General features: G+C 36.9%; 1 protein-coding gene across 4 annotated transcripts in view; it reads right to left on the bottom strand.

The window, feature by feature from the left end:
• DLG5 (discs large MAGUK scaffold protein 5) overlaps window positions 1-15696 on the bottom strand; it is a 111346-nt gene that overhangs the window by 61010 nt on the left and 34640 nt on the right. For all 4 annotated transcript variants that reach the window (XM_030485711.1, XM_030485712.1, XM_030485713.1 and 1 more), the window contains exon 2: window positions 9387-9455. In XM_030485711.1, the coding sequence (XP_030341571.1) occupies window positions 9387-9455 (69 nt within the window). The remainder of the gene's footprint in view (window positions 1-9386; window positions 9456-15696) is intronic.

The raw sequence follows: 15696 nt of genomic DNA on the forward strand, positions 1-15696 counted from the left end.
CAAGAATTATACCCCTCTCCTCCTCCACCTCTCCTCCCTCCCCAGCTTTGACAACATCAATCTTCTTCAGGCAAGGAGAAAGCTCATGCACAGTCTCTAAATTGTGCCAAGTAAGACAAAACTGCTTTAGATAGACAGGCTAATTAGCCTTAGAGAAGCAGCTTTCTCAACTAATGTGAAGCCATTTGCCTTAGTACCAGAAAAGGTTATTTTTCATTAACTTGTCACTTTTTACAAGTACATCAACAAATATTTTCACCTCAAGCGCAATGGCAATTGTTGTCAATGCATAATACCAGCCAAAAGATGTACGCCTTGTAAGTGCTGTAAAAACACAGATCAATATAATCCAGATATTCCCCTCTTATACTTGCCAAAAAGTTTATCATTGCTTGGTTTACCAACAATCTTGTGTTTTCAATAGTTGTACAAAAGGTCTCACAAATGTTAAATCAGATTTGCGGATGCCCATTTTAGAAAAAGAGGAAAAAAAACTTCAGTAAAATCCTCTTTCATCAGAAAAATTCATTACCCTTCATTTTCTTTAAAGGGGCTTTTATAGCTGAATGCTAAAAAAGCCTTTTATTGCATCTGTTATCCTGATGCAGAAGTGACCTGTTCTTCCAGCTTTGTAGTCTTTTTCCATCTGACTGAACATTTTATGCAACAGTACTTCCTTCCTGCACTTTAACCAGTCAGACTGTCTCAAAATGTACAAGCCGAAAGGCTAAACCTCCATCATCCTACCACCTTTCTCAGACAACCTGGATTTGTGAAAATGTATTTACTGCATGTCCTGCCAGGTACAACTCATTCGTCTGCTTCGGTAAGCCTCACAACTCATTTTTCACATGAGCTGCATTTGGGCTCCAAGGACCCAACCACACGGAAGTCACCTCCCTGGCCAGCCTCCAGGGAAGCAGCACTCCACCAACTCCTGAAAGAGCCGACAGCGGGGATGGTCGTGAGGGCAAAATGCATTTTGCCCATCATGGAGAACAAACATTAAGCCCTGAGTAAGCACTGACTTAGTCCAAAGCAAGATTTTGCAGAATTTCCATCATACGTTTATAAAAGAAAAGCCTTAAAAGCTGGAGAAATCATACCTTCCATAATTACAGTCCAAATGCTGGACTTCACAGAAACCACAAAGATTCATTATCGTAGTACATACCAAATACAATTCTTGATGATTACTCTGATCATCAATGATTGAAGAGATAATACAGCCACACAGAAACAACTGCTCAGTTAGCTTCATATTTTTTTAAGGGGAGGGGGAAAAAAAGGAACATTTTAAGAGAAACAGAGCTGGGAAACTTGTTAAGCAGACCAAGGCGTACCATAATGCTGAATCAATAGAATATTGAGGTGAGAAAATGGGTAACAATGCATAAACGGCTACTTTTAAGAAATACCATTAATATATTTGTATTATAATAGACTCATTACTTTTTGTGAAATGCACTTGTATGACAGGTTCAAATTAATTCAAAAGGCAATCTGTTACAAGCTAACAGAGTGCCTGAATTTTACGATGATTTTTTTAAACTCATTGTATAAATTTATGCCAATTCTTGCCTGCAAACAGGAGAGTATTCATTGTACAGTCAAGCCTTTTTCACTGCTTTCTTTGATAAAAAATAAAATCAACAGGGATGCTCAGAATATTATTTCTTTATGGCCTTGTAAATCATGACAGAAAACGTTGAAAAAGACTTGCAAAATGTATTGCAAAGTATGACCAGCAGGGTTTCTCCTGAAGCTCAGGAAGCAGTGGGAAGTAAAGACTTATGCCTGCTGTAGGAAAACGTGTGCTGAAATATTTACTTTCTTTCAATAATTTATGAGGACTAGGACAGGATTACATATCAGAAGTTACCATTTAGATACATTTCTTCAAATATATCTTTAGAAGTGGTCTTGAAATAGTGGAGAGCACAGAAGAGAATTGCATGCAGGTGAAATAAAACATTAGTAAGAACAAGCAGCAGTACATTGAGGAAAAGAAATTGAGAGAGGTAAAATAACGAACTGTGGAAACAGTTTCATCTGAGAGACAGAAAACCTAATAGGTTATGAAAGCAGTGAGGATCATGTAACATGCAAGGACAAAAGAATGGGTAGCACTTCAGTATTTGTTTTAATTCAGAATATAACAAGATAAACAAACCTAACAGCATGTAAAACAAACTTTCAACTTCAGTAAGCTTGAGATTTTAGAAAGAACTGAACAGTGGTTCCAGAAAGATCAACATGAAAGAAAAAATCTACAACCTAATACTCAAAAAAAGCAAGGAGGAGGAGAAGGGGCAGATATGTCAATTCAAAAAGTCCTTGCAGAATTTTGCTGAGCTAAAATACAATAGAGAGTAAAATCTGTTACCATGACCAAGGAAAACACAGCTGAAGCTTCTGGTTGGAATACTCAGGAGCTACCTGGTGGGAAAGCTCAAACCCTGCATTTATCAGGCTTCCAACCATGCGCTGAAAGCATAACCTAGACAAAAGAGTCCAATCAGAACCGAAGGAGGCAATGACTAGGGTTAACCGCTGAACATCAACCAAGACTCCACCTTCACATCTCCTGCAGAGGAGTTGTGAGCATTGTCTCACCATACTGTTTTGTAGCCCCAAAAGAAAACTGCTGACCCCAAAAGGATTTCCTGAACGCACAGACTGAAAAGGACCTCAGGGAGTAGTCAAAGACACCATGTTCCAGACATGCTGTCTGGAGATGGATATTCACACACACTGTATTTCCATTCAAATCATTATAGACCAACCAAATCTTCAGAAATTCCTCCAGAGAGCTGCCGAATGTTAAGATATTACAGCAAACAAAATACCATGAAGTGGTCAGCTATGTATTAGTGGTTCTCAAGCCCTTTGTATGCAGAAGCCTTCGGAGACCAAGAAGTAAGTCAAACTGATTCATTACAGGAAATGTTAAAAAAACCCTACTTCATCAGTATACATCAGCAAAGTTAACTTTTTCGTTCTTACTGTTGTTGTTTTTAAACGAGGGCATCACAACCACTGAATAATTCTTGGGTTCCTCCTAAGTGACAGGGGTTGAAAGAACACTGTGCATGACTACATATCAACCCACAACTGCCTGGAAATGGACACCATAGAAATCAGAGATAATTCATTAAAGCTAGTCAGAGTGCTTATTACTTCAGATGGTTGATTACAAACACACCAAAAATTACATAAAAAGATTAAGGATCAATCATAGAGACATCTACATGATTCATGAACATGTAGAATAACATAGAAAGACAGTGAAGTTCCTTCAAGTTTGTGGAAGAAGGTGTTTATTTCCTAACTTGAAAGTCTTGTTTCAAGCAAACTGAAGAGGTATTATTCAGGTCCAAGGACAAGAAAATTACACAGGAAATAAATGTATTTTAGAAAGGAATAATTCAATTACTGAGGCCAAATTTTATACGAAAATTACTTCTGAATAGAGACACTGATTGGCGAGAAGGTGGAACATTGAAAGCAATTACTGCAGTACAGAAAAGTATTCTGATGTGGTATACTGGTAGTGTTCCTAGTACCTTTTCTCATTCATGTGTGGCCTTTCAGCAGGTGTAATATTATTACTTGTTTCCTGTGTGTTAACTGGTGAGATATCTTTACTAAGTATAAATTTTATGTTAGTTAAAAAGGCAAAAAATACAAGAGATTCCTATAGGCTGCCAGGGGAAAAGAATTAGATCACTCTTTCGGACAAAGAAAGAGTGTTTATCTTTGAAAGAGTGTCATAAACCACACCTGCAACTGAGCACTTCCTACGAATAGTGGAAACAATTACTTTATTATACACAGCTGTAGAAAGTGTGAAGCAATAAACTGAAATCACAACAACATAAAAGGACAGTTGTCAAAACAGTCAACATGACAATGGGGAATGAAAGACTGCACATTGCTGGGAAGGAATTATTATCTGATGGGGGGGTTAATGTTTTGCTCTGGATTAAGAATTAAGGCTCTCAGATGGAGTAACTTGAATTGCAATTAGAGAAAAACTACCTGTAAATAGGCTGTCAGGCTGACAAACTAAGCGTTAAGCAAGGAAATACTGTCAGTTCAAGTCAAAGTTGAACAAACCTGGTGGGGATAGATACATCACCACCTCATGACTGCAATGTCATAAAATTGTAGTGACAATAGCAGTGTTTGTTACAGACTGGTATGTAAATTCCATAGGAAAAGGCAATACTGGGACAGGAACAGTGAAGAGGAAGAAAAAACACTTGACTGAAAAAGCGATACCATTTGCAAAGAACTGAACAGCTGGAACAATAATAGTCTTTTAAAAGTTAAAAGATAAAGGTGGTGATATGCAATGTGGAGTGAAGAGGATACAAGACTGATAGCTGTAATCAAAACAATACAAAGAGATCTTGCTATGGAAAGAAGGAAATTATACATGTGGAAAGACAGGAGGCCTTTTCCATTCCAAAACCTCTCATTAGGATCCCAGTCCATTTTCAAAGAGTGGAAAAACATACAATGCCTTTCTGTTAAAAACTCATCATGAAAAAACGTAACAGAGGCTATCCTCAGGGCCATAGCCTGACTCCTGCATGAAAACTGCTGGTTTCTATTAAACAACATCTCTCTTTCAAGGAAACAAAAAAAAACCCCCAAAAAAACCCAAAAGAAACAAAAAAATGCATTCAAGAAGGGAGGAAGAATCACGTTTTTAAAGCACTGAGGGAAAACTCTGAAGTTTCATTATGGTACTAGGGTAGGTAAAAAATGGCTCAATTCTAGAAACTATAATCCTGTCATGGCACCATACTGCTTAGGTCAGTAATGCCTTACTGGAGGCTGTAAAAGTAGTATTGGTATCAAAAGTCTTGAAACATATCCTTTAAGTCAATTCGCAGAGGCCAGAACAACAACGTACACAGCTACTGTGAAAAGGATGGAAGACGACTTATTTTGGAAGAAAAGAGAGAGGAAAGTATAAACAAAAGAGATGGAAATTGGAAGTAGACAACCAAGAAATGCACAGAAACTAACAAGGATGCTCTGCTACTACTCTACATAGCAAAGAAATTTGATTTCAAGATGAAGTATTGCATAAGTAGGGTGATACTTGGCTGATACATCATTTTCTACAGATAATCTTTCAGAACACAGGCCTTCCATCTTTCCTTACAAGTCCAGCAAATTATCTGCTGGAATTCAGAAAGAACAGCTGGCCCAACCCTCCTGCTCAAGCAGGACCACCTAGAGCCAGTTGGCCAGGACTATGTCATTTAAGTTCAGTTCACTGCTTAGTGAACATTTTTCTTCAGAATTATAAATGTCGGATGACTGAGTGCAATATACAAACTGGCACTTTTTTTTTTTTTTTTTTTTTTTTTTTTTATGAACAGAGTCTTTTTTCTGCATTCTTTTCCTCTCTGTTATCATGACCAGTCAAGTGGGAGACTAGCCAGTGACTGTCACCTACAGCTGTGTTACTGGTTTCTATCCTAAGCGACACTGTTGTTCCATGCTTGGCACACCAGGCACTGCATCTCCATAAATAATTATTCTGATGTCAGAGATGTGGGATTGTAGCTCCATTCAGAGAGTCTGCCGGACACTGGGAGTGGGCAGATGCAGGATGCTTCTATTTACACACAAAAATCTTTGTCACTACTCAAGAGCAGAGAAAGGAAATACAGAGAGCACATGACAATTTAATGAGTATTTGTTTTCCTTTGGAGGGAAGAAGGTGGAGCTGAAGAACAATGGCGGGATGGCGGGATTACAGCAGTTTATATTGTACCTCTTTCGGAAATAACTGGTTATTTGCCCTCAGTATCATCAAAGCTACCTATTTTACACACATAGCATGACCTTTATTAATACAAGGGAAACAAAAAGGAAGACAGCATTAGGGAAAAAAGAAAATATTGTCATCTAAACTGATTCTGAATGGTGAGGAAAAGAAAAAAACCAAGAAAAACCTGTAAAGAGCAATGACTGTATTTTTATTTACATACAGACACAGAAGAAAAAAGGCAGATACACCTGTGGTCAAGACAGATAAACCTATGAAGTGGAGTTTCTTCTCCAAGGCTGCTACATAGATAGGAAAACTGGCTTCCGCTCAACTGCTTATTCTATCACATGCAGATGAGGCTGGAAGTTCATTCTTGTTGCATCCCTTATGGCCCTGCAAGTCCATCTAGGCAAGTAAAGAGAAAAAAAAGCTTGGATGACAACACAATACCCAGGATAGACTAGCCCTAAACTCTTCTACAAGTCATGTTATGCAAGTTACATCACTCCTTGTTCTCCTCTTATATTAGGACTATGACATTACTGAAGACTAAGATAACCCCAGCGTATACAGTTGTTCCCCGTATGGAAGCTGCTCCATAACTGTTCATCCATGCCGCTGATCTCCATGCTAGCTGTCCTCTTCTCTTTCAATGAGAGAATCAGAACTACAAATACCGGGGTACACCATAGGTTTAGACAGTGACAAAATGATGTTCTCTCATCTTTCCCTCTTCCTTCCCAAATCCTAACACCATGTTTATTTATTTGACTGAGACTGAGCCCATATTTTCTTATAACCACTTTTTAAAAAACAGTCGCCTTTGTACTATTCAAGCTTAGTTCTTAGGTCAGGGTCTTTTTTCTAGACAAAAAGCCCATTGTTATACACATCAGCTTCATAAATTAACTCCAAAACTGGGATAGCTTAGAACATACAGAATCATTTCAATTTCACATCATCCTGACTTACTTGGAAGCATTTCAGAAAAAGCTCATTTAATTAATGATGCTGGCAGCAGAAGCCATCTCCAACAACAGCTAGGGTGATTAATGTTGGGAAGACGAAGCACATGGACATATCCATCTCTAGTTACTTTTATGAAGTATGGAGTCCAAAGACTACAAATGAAAGATTTTATTATCTCTCCTACTTAGAAGATGCTAAGATTTACTCTTTGCTTCTTTACCTGGGCTTAATTAGTGGCCCAGATACCTTTCTAATTTCTTCTGAAAGGTCATATGTGTATAATGCAAGGCTGAGCTACTTGAGAAACAGAAGCAAGATAGACCAGAAACAGAAATTTATTAAATATTAACGAAAAACAGTGTTTAGAACTCAGGAATAATACAATAGATCCCTTATCTGCCCCATGAGGAAGATCTGTGTGAGTGGGGAAATGAAAATATTCCTTTATATACACGTGTACGTATAAATATCAATGTTAAACTGAACATATTCCAAAGCTTACATTATCTCCAAACCAAGAGCTATTTATCTTTTTTCACTGATGCATTCATTTCACAGGCTAAATTTACCATTTCCACTGGAGAGAATTACTCTGGTGAAAATGCATTCCAACGAGATGGGGATGGAGCAGGGGCAAGATGTATGTGAAATTCCTGAAACGCTATAGCAACTCAGTATTTGTTGGGATTCCATTCAAAGAAGTCACATGAAGCCTTCGGGGAGCTGGCATGCAAACAGTTTCAGTTATGATGGTTTGTCATTCAACAAAATCAGTTAGCACTAAAATAATCTGACTGTAACTTTGAAGTGACTTGCAAACACGTCTATTAGTATATGTTCATTATTAGGCAAAGAAATTTTGCTGTTGATACTGGATCACTTTAAAAATATTCTCTCTTGCAAAACAAGATGTGAGGGAGAGAAAATGGTTGAGGAAAAAAAATTATACTCATTAACAACTAGCGTATAACCAGACTATAAAACAAACATGCCAACTTCAAACAAAGAATTCCTCTGGCTGTTAATGTTTTAAATATTAAATACCTAACTCACTTTAATCATCGAATAAAACAAAACTATGGAGAATACTAGATCACAAGTTTTGTTTAATAGCGGGTCACTTAATTTTTAGGTTATAAATAGCTTTGATCACTGCACACACCAAAGACATAAAATACTTCCAAGGACAGCCCTTTAGGTAAAATACACAGATCAGAATTCAATATGCACTTCAGTATTTTAAAACATGAGTAGAACATTGTTTAGGAAGAATTCAGTTCTGACATATACAATGATGGGAATAACAGATGTCTCAGAAGTAACATACCAAATTCTAAAGAAAAGTGTTCAGAAAGAGGGATCCTGCACTTGCATAAGGGACTATGCTACAGGAAATCAATACAATAGAAGCCATGTATCTGTAGCTTGCAAGTGGTCACTGTTAAAGCAAAATTTCTCTTTGTGATGGCAAATACTAGCTGTTCATCTACCTACCTTTACTTAGAAAATTACAAAAGGTCAGATATAGTGCATTCAAAAGGTTACAAACATTGGGAAGGGTGAGGGGAGGATGTGGGGTGTTAAGTGCACCTTTCCTTTTTAAAATCAGGAACATGGAACTTTAAAGTACCACCTATATCATCTCCTATCTCAGGCATGACTTCATCCAATTATTCCACAAACTTCCTGGATTTTATCTTAGAACAACTTCTTTCTTTGGAAGGGTACTTTTTGAGTCTGATTGTCCTAAAAATTTAGGACCTTTTTTCTTCCTATTTCCAGCCCCAATTTATTCATAGCAAATTAAATCATACTCTTCCTTCAGGTAATAGCATACAAGTGTGATCTTGATAAAAATCAAGCTAACATGTCACAGCTTCCCGTATTTTCAGCTAATAGTTCAGTCAACCCTAAAATCTTGTTCCTGCATGTTGGAGTTAAAAGTTCAACTCGATGACTGCAACAGATGTCTACCCACACCCTTAAACAGATAACTGACTTGCCTGGTGCTGTCAGGGTGGACTACAGATGCCTGACACAACACTGGAACTTTAAATATGCAAGAGCCTACATACCCAATCCAAGGCAAATGACTTTTACATGGATTTCGCAGTAGAAGTTAATTATTTAAGTAGAGAAAAGCTGACAGCTAATACAGCTTGTTGTTAGAGGTGTTTTGTCCACATTTCTTTTACTTCCAATTTTTTTATAATATTTTGTCTTTCACAATGACTTTAAAAACAAAGAAAATAAAGCAATTCATTGCATGCAGTAAAAAAAAAAAAAGGGTTGCAGCTTACAGGCACATCCTAAAGTTTAGAAGGCTATGACCTTAGCTAATAATATTTTTAATTTACATGATGTTTTTGACTCTGACTACTATCTTTACATCTGTAACAGATTTTATTGGCAACAACTGCATACAGCCATGAAAAGGCTTAACTTGCACCACACAAAATGGGTATATTTTTTCCCAATGAAGGTGCCTGCTTACACCTTATAGGTCAACTACTTTGATTTTATGACCGGAATCTGCCTAGCCTTCCCAAAGGCAACCTTAAAACCTGGTTCTCCCGGCTCCCAAAAGACACACTCATTAATCAAAGATTAATACTTTACTCACCAATGCTACTCAGAGAACTGCTGCTTTCAGAATCAGAAGGCATTATGGACAGCACACTGTAAGTAGAACCTAAAATTAGAAAAATAAAGACGTTATTATTTTTTTCCTTTTCCCCTCCCCAAAGCAAGCTAACAATTTATTTTCTTGATACTATAGATGCCAAACACACTAAATTAGAGAGAACACATGACACTAATGCATAAAAATCTAATAGGAAAAGTATAATTTGTGAATTAACATTGCACTTTGTGCTAAGTAGGAAATCATTTGGATGAAATGGTAAAAACAAGTTCAGGAAAATACTGAAATAACACAATGGTTATTTCAGATACACTAAAAATACTGAGTTTCATCTCTACATTATGAAGATTATGAGTAATACCTGTGACAACAGACAGAATCTGTTCTGTTTCTTATCTTGTTACATGTACCAGCTCCTATTTCATTCTGTAACTGATTTGTATTCTTATCCTCAAACTTCCTTCAGACTTAGAAATTTTACTTCATTGCTAAAAAAACTTCGCTTTCATCCATTTGCAACTTTCAGTATCTGACCTTAAAAGCAAGGACCTACAAAGCTATCCGCCATTACTAACAATAGCAAGTTTTTTCATGTATTAATAAATCAATAGACAGAAGCGCCTTTTATTTTAGTTATTTTAGAAGTATGCTAGATTTTACTTACCAGAAGAACTAGAAAAACAGGTCTGACTTCAAAACATTGCAAACTAAAGAGCTCCACCATCTCTCACAAACAGGAAAAAAACACCACAGTAAAGACAGGGAGTGATTACATGCAACAGTGATTTGAAATCTGGTCCATTTTCAGCACTAGCAAGGATGTGAGACCTGTCTTCAGCCACGTTCAAAGACAGTTTCAATAGTATGAGCAGCTGCCTTTCCTATAGTCCTCCTTCTTATGTTTCAGTATTTGTTTCCTCCAGTCTCTTTGAAATTAAGAAATAAAAGCTGAGAAGCAGCATAAGATTAAATGCATGGATCTACCTTTGAAATCAATTAAATAAAGGATAGGCTGGAAAATAAGAAAGATGTCCTAGAGCTCATCTCCTCTGCTTCTTACTAGAAAAGACACGATATCTGTAACTACCATGGCATTAGATGAAGGAAAGACAATATGTGGCAAAGTAAATTTACTAACAACACAGGTAGTAACAGCAAACTGAATTAAAAAAAAAAGCAAACACACTTAGGGCCCCATCTTCCACTAGTAAAAGTGCCATGGCCCCCAACTTCAATGAGGTGTGTTTGTTTATCCTGGCAAAGAATAACGGTCCCTCATTTGATAAAAGGAGTGATGTCTAGGCAAAACCGAACTTCAACAAGTATTTGAACATAAGGAAAACTCCCTCCAAGCAAATTCTCTGGTTTTATTAGCAGACATTGCGGAAAATAAGTACTAAAAAGGAACTGAATCTTGAAGTACACTGTTTAACCTGAAAATTCCCTGGGAAAAATTATTCAAAATATATTGGTTATAAATAATTCTAATTGATTGTACCTGATGTAAGTTTTTTTATTTTGTTCTGATTTTTAATAAAACATACAACAGGCACGTCACTGACACACGGGCTTCAGGAAAAAAAATCTGCTGTGAAGCAGACTTCATCAATGGAGACACATGACTCGCCAGTGAAGTTCTTAAAACATTAGCTCAGATTTGTAAACATGAGATCTGGTATGCATGGCATGTTATCACAAGAAAACATACAACTGTGAAGAGAGGACGAATCATCTGACCCATTCATTATCCCTCACTTTTACAAACATAATAATATCAATAATAATATCTAGTAGCATTTGTCTGGCTTCCAAGGCTGTTTGTGGGTATGTTTGGGTTTGGTTTGTTTTCAAACTAACAGGATGCGATTCCACTGTTTGTAACACGTGCCTCTAACACCTTTGCCATCAGAAGTAGCATCAATAAATGTCAGAATCAATAATCAGAGTGCTCTACATAACTTTCACAATATTAAAATTCATCTTTAGGTACTGAACTGATATACATCCATGTAATTCAATTCAGGCTAAAGCAGCATCGTACTTGACATATTCTGCTCGATCAAACTAGCAATACCTAAAAATGCTCCAAGACAGCATTTCCCCACTCTGTAAGATGCCTCCTCACATAAATGAAAAGGCAAGAAAAAAGGCACAAGCTAGTTTCTATAACCAAAGGCAAGAGAACACCCTGTTTATTCATGAGCTACACAACCACGGTATTTTAATAAATCTGTGGCAAAACCACCACCCCCCCTTGCTAAGAAATTTTCCACTTTCTCTCGAATTATTAAAACTTTCTGACTGTCCATCTTGTTCAGTTGCCCAAAAAAATAAAATTAAAAATCAGAACATAAAACCCAAGAGGAAGCCATGACTACTTCTTCAGGTTAATGTTTAAAGTGCTTCACACCTAGGGGTTCACATGCCTTTCAACATACTTTTCCAAATATTTGTCTTTCATATTTTTGTACTAGTACCCAGCTTGCACGCCAAAGACCCCCAGTTCAAAAGCTTGTTACATTTGATTTCAATTCACCGACTTGTAAAAATTGCTGACATATTCTTTAAATTCAAAATTACAACTTGACATGACAGAATTCTGAGAAACACAGTAGATACTACTCATACTTAATTTAAAAAGAAGTGACCTGAGTTTTTTTTGTAGATACACATTTGTACAGAGAGCAAAAAGAGCATAAGCATCCTATCTTTGCATGACAGACTTGCTTTTGGGGCTTTTTTTTTTCTCATCCAGATTTAAGCTTTGGATCAGTTCCTGGCTGTATTAAACAGCTTTGGCAGAGCAGAGGGATTTAGAACTTGCTACAGTATATACTTCAGAATCTTAAGAATCCCATTTCCTTCTATTTTCAACAATTAGAGTCAAATTTCCTTAAGTTATTACTATTAGTCAGATGACAGGAAGGCCACTTAAAAACTCACAAATTCAAGAAATGAACTAGTTGCTTAACCATGGAAGCCACTTCCAGGGACAGCAGAGGAACTGGATTCTAGCTTGCCTCCATCTTTCACACAATGTCCACAGAGACACGGCGATATATATTTTCCTTGTTAAGACAGACAATGACAGGGATTGAGGGGGGTTGAGATAAGAGTTACATATCATCTAAGAAGACATCAGCTGTCTAATCATGCAATTTCCTCATCAGCAATACCAAATCTAGATTGATGGAATTAAATTATTCGCACAAAATTAAAACAGAACATTTCTCTCATCTGTATTTCTAACCTTTGCATTGTGAAACACCTTGTAACACTGGGTATCACCTGTACTTCAAGGAGAGACTAGAAAAGACAAGCCAGTTAATCTCAATGAAAAGTCTCCAAAACAAGCTTACACTTGGTACCTTCTGTAAGAAAGCAGCACAAAGGATCAAGTAAAATATCTTCTAAGACTAAATGCTAAATTATTGAATGACTTCTGAGAAAAAACACATTGTGTTCAAATTTCACTATGTGGAAATAAGCTGAGTGTCAGGATTGTCATGGCTGCATAGAACCTTCTCATCCTCTTCCTTACAAATATGTGTATATATGCAGGCTCTGCTCATGGCTCCCAAGAAGTGTATCCAGTAGCAAAATAAGACATAGGGACTAATCTTTCCAAAATTCATTGCACATATGCTTTCAATTCACTAATTCTTTTTTCTTTTTTCCCAAAATGTATATTTTACTCTCAAATAAAAAAAAAGAGTATAATTCAAGCAAAAGAAGGCTATTTCATCTTCCAATATTTGCTATATTAACTATATGACTTTGTAGAAATAAGAATAATTGCTCCCTCAGATATACACCTTCAGCAAAGGGCGAAAGAGGCAGATACTTCACACACTGAAAATGAGCCTGTTTCAGTGTGTGAAGTACCAGGGTTTAATTCAAGGAGTACTAGTTTCATCCCACTAGACAGGGAGTGGTCTGATCTTAGCTGCACAGCTCTCAGCATGTCACCCATCTTCAAGGGTTGTGTTAAGATCTGCAGTATGGCTGACTCCTAAATTAAGCATATTTCCTAACTAGGAACGTGTAGCTCATTGGTAGGATTGAGCCTAGAAGGAGCGCTTAGCCTGCGCAAATTTCTTTCGCTATACCTCTGCTTTTAAGGATGACATTAAACAACTCTCCATGCTCCCCTGCTGTGAATTTCCATTGTTAATTAAATGCTGCTCTTCCTCCCACCTCCCTTCCCAGCACGATGACTGCCAGCTTATTCAACTTCTTGTCAGCAAATGATTTTTCTGATAGAGGTCCAGCGCACCGGATGAGAGGGCAGCATGACAAACATTTGTTTATCCACATCTCCATGCAAACTGACTTTGGCATGACTCCTACTTGCTCTGGGGGAGCGAAAAAGTTTGATTAAAACTGGAAACGACCCAGATTACAATGTTCCCATTGCCTTTACAACAAATAAAACTGCCCAGGGACCTTAAGATCACACAGATTTGCCATGCTCTATCTCAGAGGCTATTTTCTTGGCAGCCTGTGAAGCCAGGTTTGTCAGAAACCGTAAGACATAGCAATTTCTAGCAAGTTGTGCAACATTCAGATGCTAAATTCTGACGTCAAACAAAACCTTCAATTGGGTATTTGCTTCCATTCGTGTCATATTTATTTCAGATGTTTCAGCCATTTAACCTTTAGGGATATGAGTAACTCCAAGAACAAAGGTACAAATTTAACAGTAAAACAGTGTCATATCAGCAAAAGTTAGCTGTCTCTTCCTCTATCTGCTTTTAAACATGGCTTTATCACTTATTGTGCACATCTACAGTTAATACTGTGCCCTGCAGCATAAACTCCTTCTACGTTTAGAACACCATGAAAAGAAAATTAACATTAAACATCTTTTTAAATAATCAAGCAGCTAAAAATTTAGAATTTTTATTTCCCAAATGCCTCAGTCTATAACAGTTTCATAGAGATAGTGAGTGTCAAAAAGTTTATTTTCCTTTTACAATAGAGAAAATGTTTTACAACAACCTATTTATGAAATATTAAGATATTAATATTAAAAGTGTGGGTTTGGAAAATATAGGTACTTTTGTGCTTAAGCCATCTTTCCATTCTAAGCGGGTAAGAATATATTGCTATGGACAGAATGCTTCACACATGAGCAAGGACTTCGGCACCTTTCTCCATAACATTTACTAAAAAAGAGTACTGGTGACAGAATTACAATCAGACTGATTCTGAATAAATATAATAATTTCTGTGTAGGATTAGAGTCAGAAAAGTTAAGTAACCTGCTGGAGGCCAGAAACATCAGTAAAGAAGCCCTGAGTTCAGATGCTTAAGTTCCTAGATGTCACTCATACATGGAAGTACAGCATTTGACTTTCAGCTGTTAAAAACATTAGAGAAGTATCTGTGAAATTCCTACCTTCTTAGGAATCTTCCTATCTGTTCAAAATACTTCAGAGTAGAATAAACCCACAGATTAATATTCCTAAATATGCGTTCCCAAGTGTACCCTCTCTAGCAACTTCTACGCTCATTGCTATAGATATTTAAATTTTTTTTTAGCCAGAAAGCAATACAGCGAGTTATACTGAAAAGAATTTACAACCTATCTTTAAGAGAAATCTAAGTCACTGGACTACTGTTGTGCACCTTACTACAATGTGAATTATGAAAGGAAGACAATGTTGGTGCCTTCAATGAAAAAAGCAGAAAAGCAGCAGTGAGAAAGGTCAGAGGAAAGGGCAAGAGACAAGAAAATGAGGTAGTCCATTTTTCTCTATAATCTATAATCTAATCACTTTATCATTAGGATACACTTGGTGCTGTCCACATACTTTACTAATAGCATTATTTATGCTTGTTTACTGCATTTTGAGCATTAGGTCAAATCATCCTTTTTTCACAAAGCAACACAGAAAAGATTAAAAACCTTTACAGATCTGAATTTGCATTTGATTCACAAAACACACATGATGACAGTGCTTCAGTTGACAGCACTCAAACTATTTTGCCCATGGATACGATACTCTACTGCCTTAAAGAGGTGGGACAGAAGCAATTTTTAAGAGCCAAATTACCATGAAGTTCTATTAGCAGGACAGCAGCTATTACAACTGGAATTGGCAGCAAAGAGGTGCAAAAACTTACAACTCCTTAAAAAAACCTGAACAAACCCACACCCAAGTTTATCAGGTCAGCGAGAAATAATGCCCCTTGCTAACTTCCAATCCTGCACTTCTGTCTTTGCAATTTATAAAATTACTACTTTAACCTCTTGCACTCTGTGAAACCATATTAGAAGTGATTA

This window comes from Strigops habroptila, chromosome 5 (genome assembly GCF_004027225.2).
Source record: "Strigops habroptila isolate Jane chromosome 5, bStrHab1.2.pri, whole genome shotgun sequence".
In the NCBI taxonomy this organism is placed as follows: domain Eukaryota; kingdom Metazoa; phylum Chordata; class Aves; order Psittaciformes; family Psittacidae; genus Strigops; species Strigops habroptila.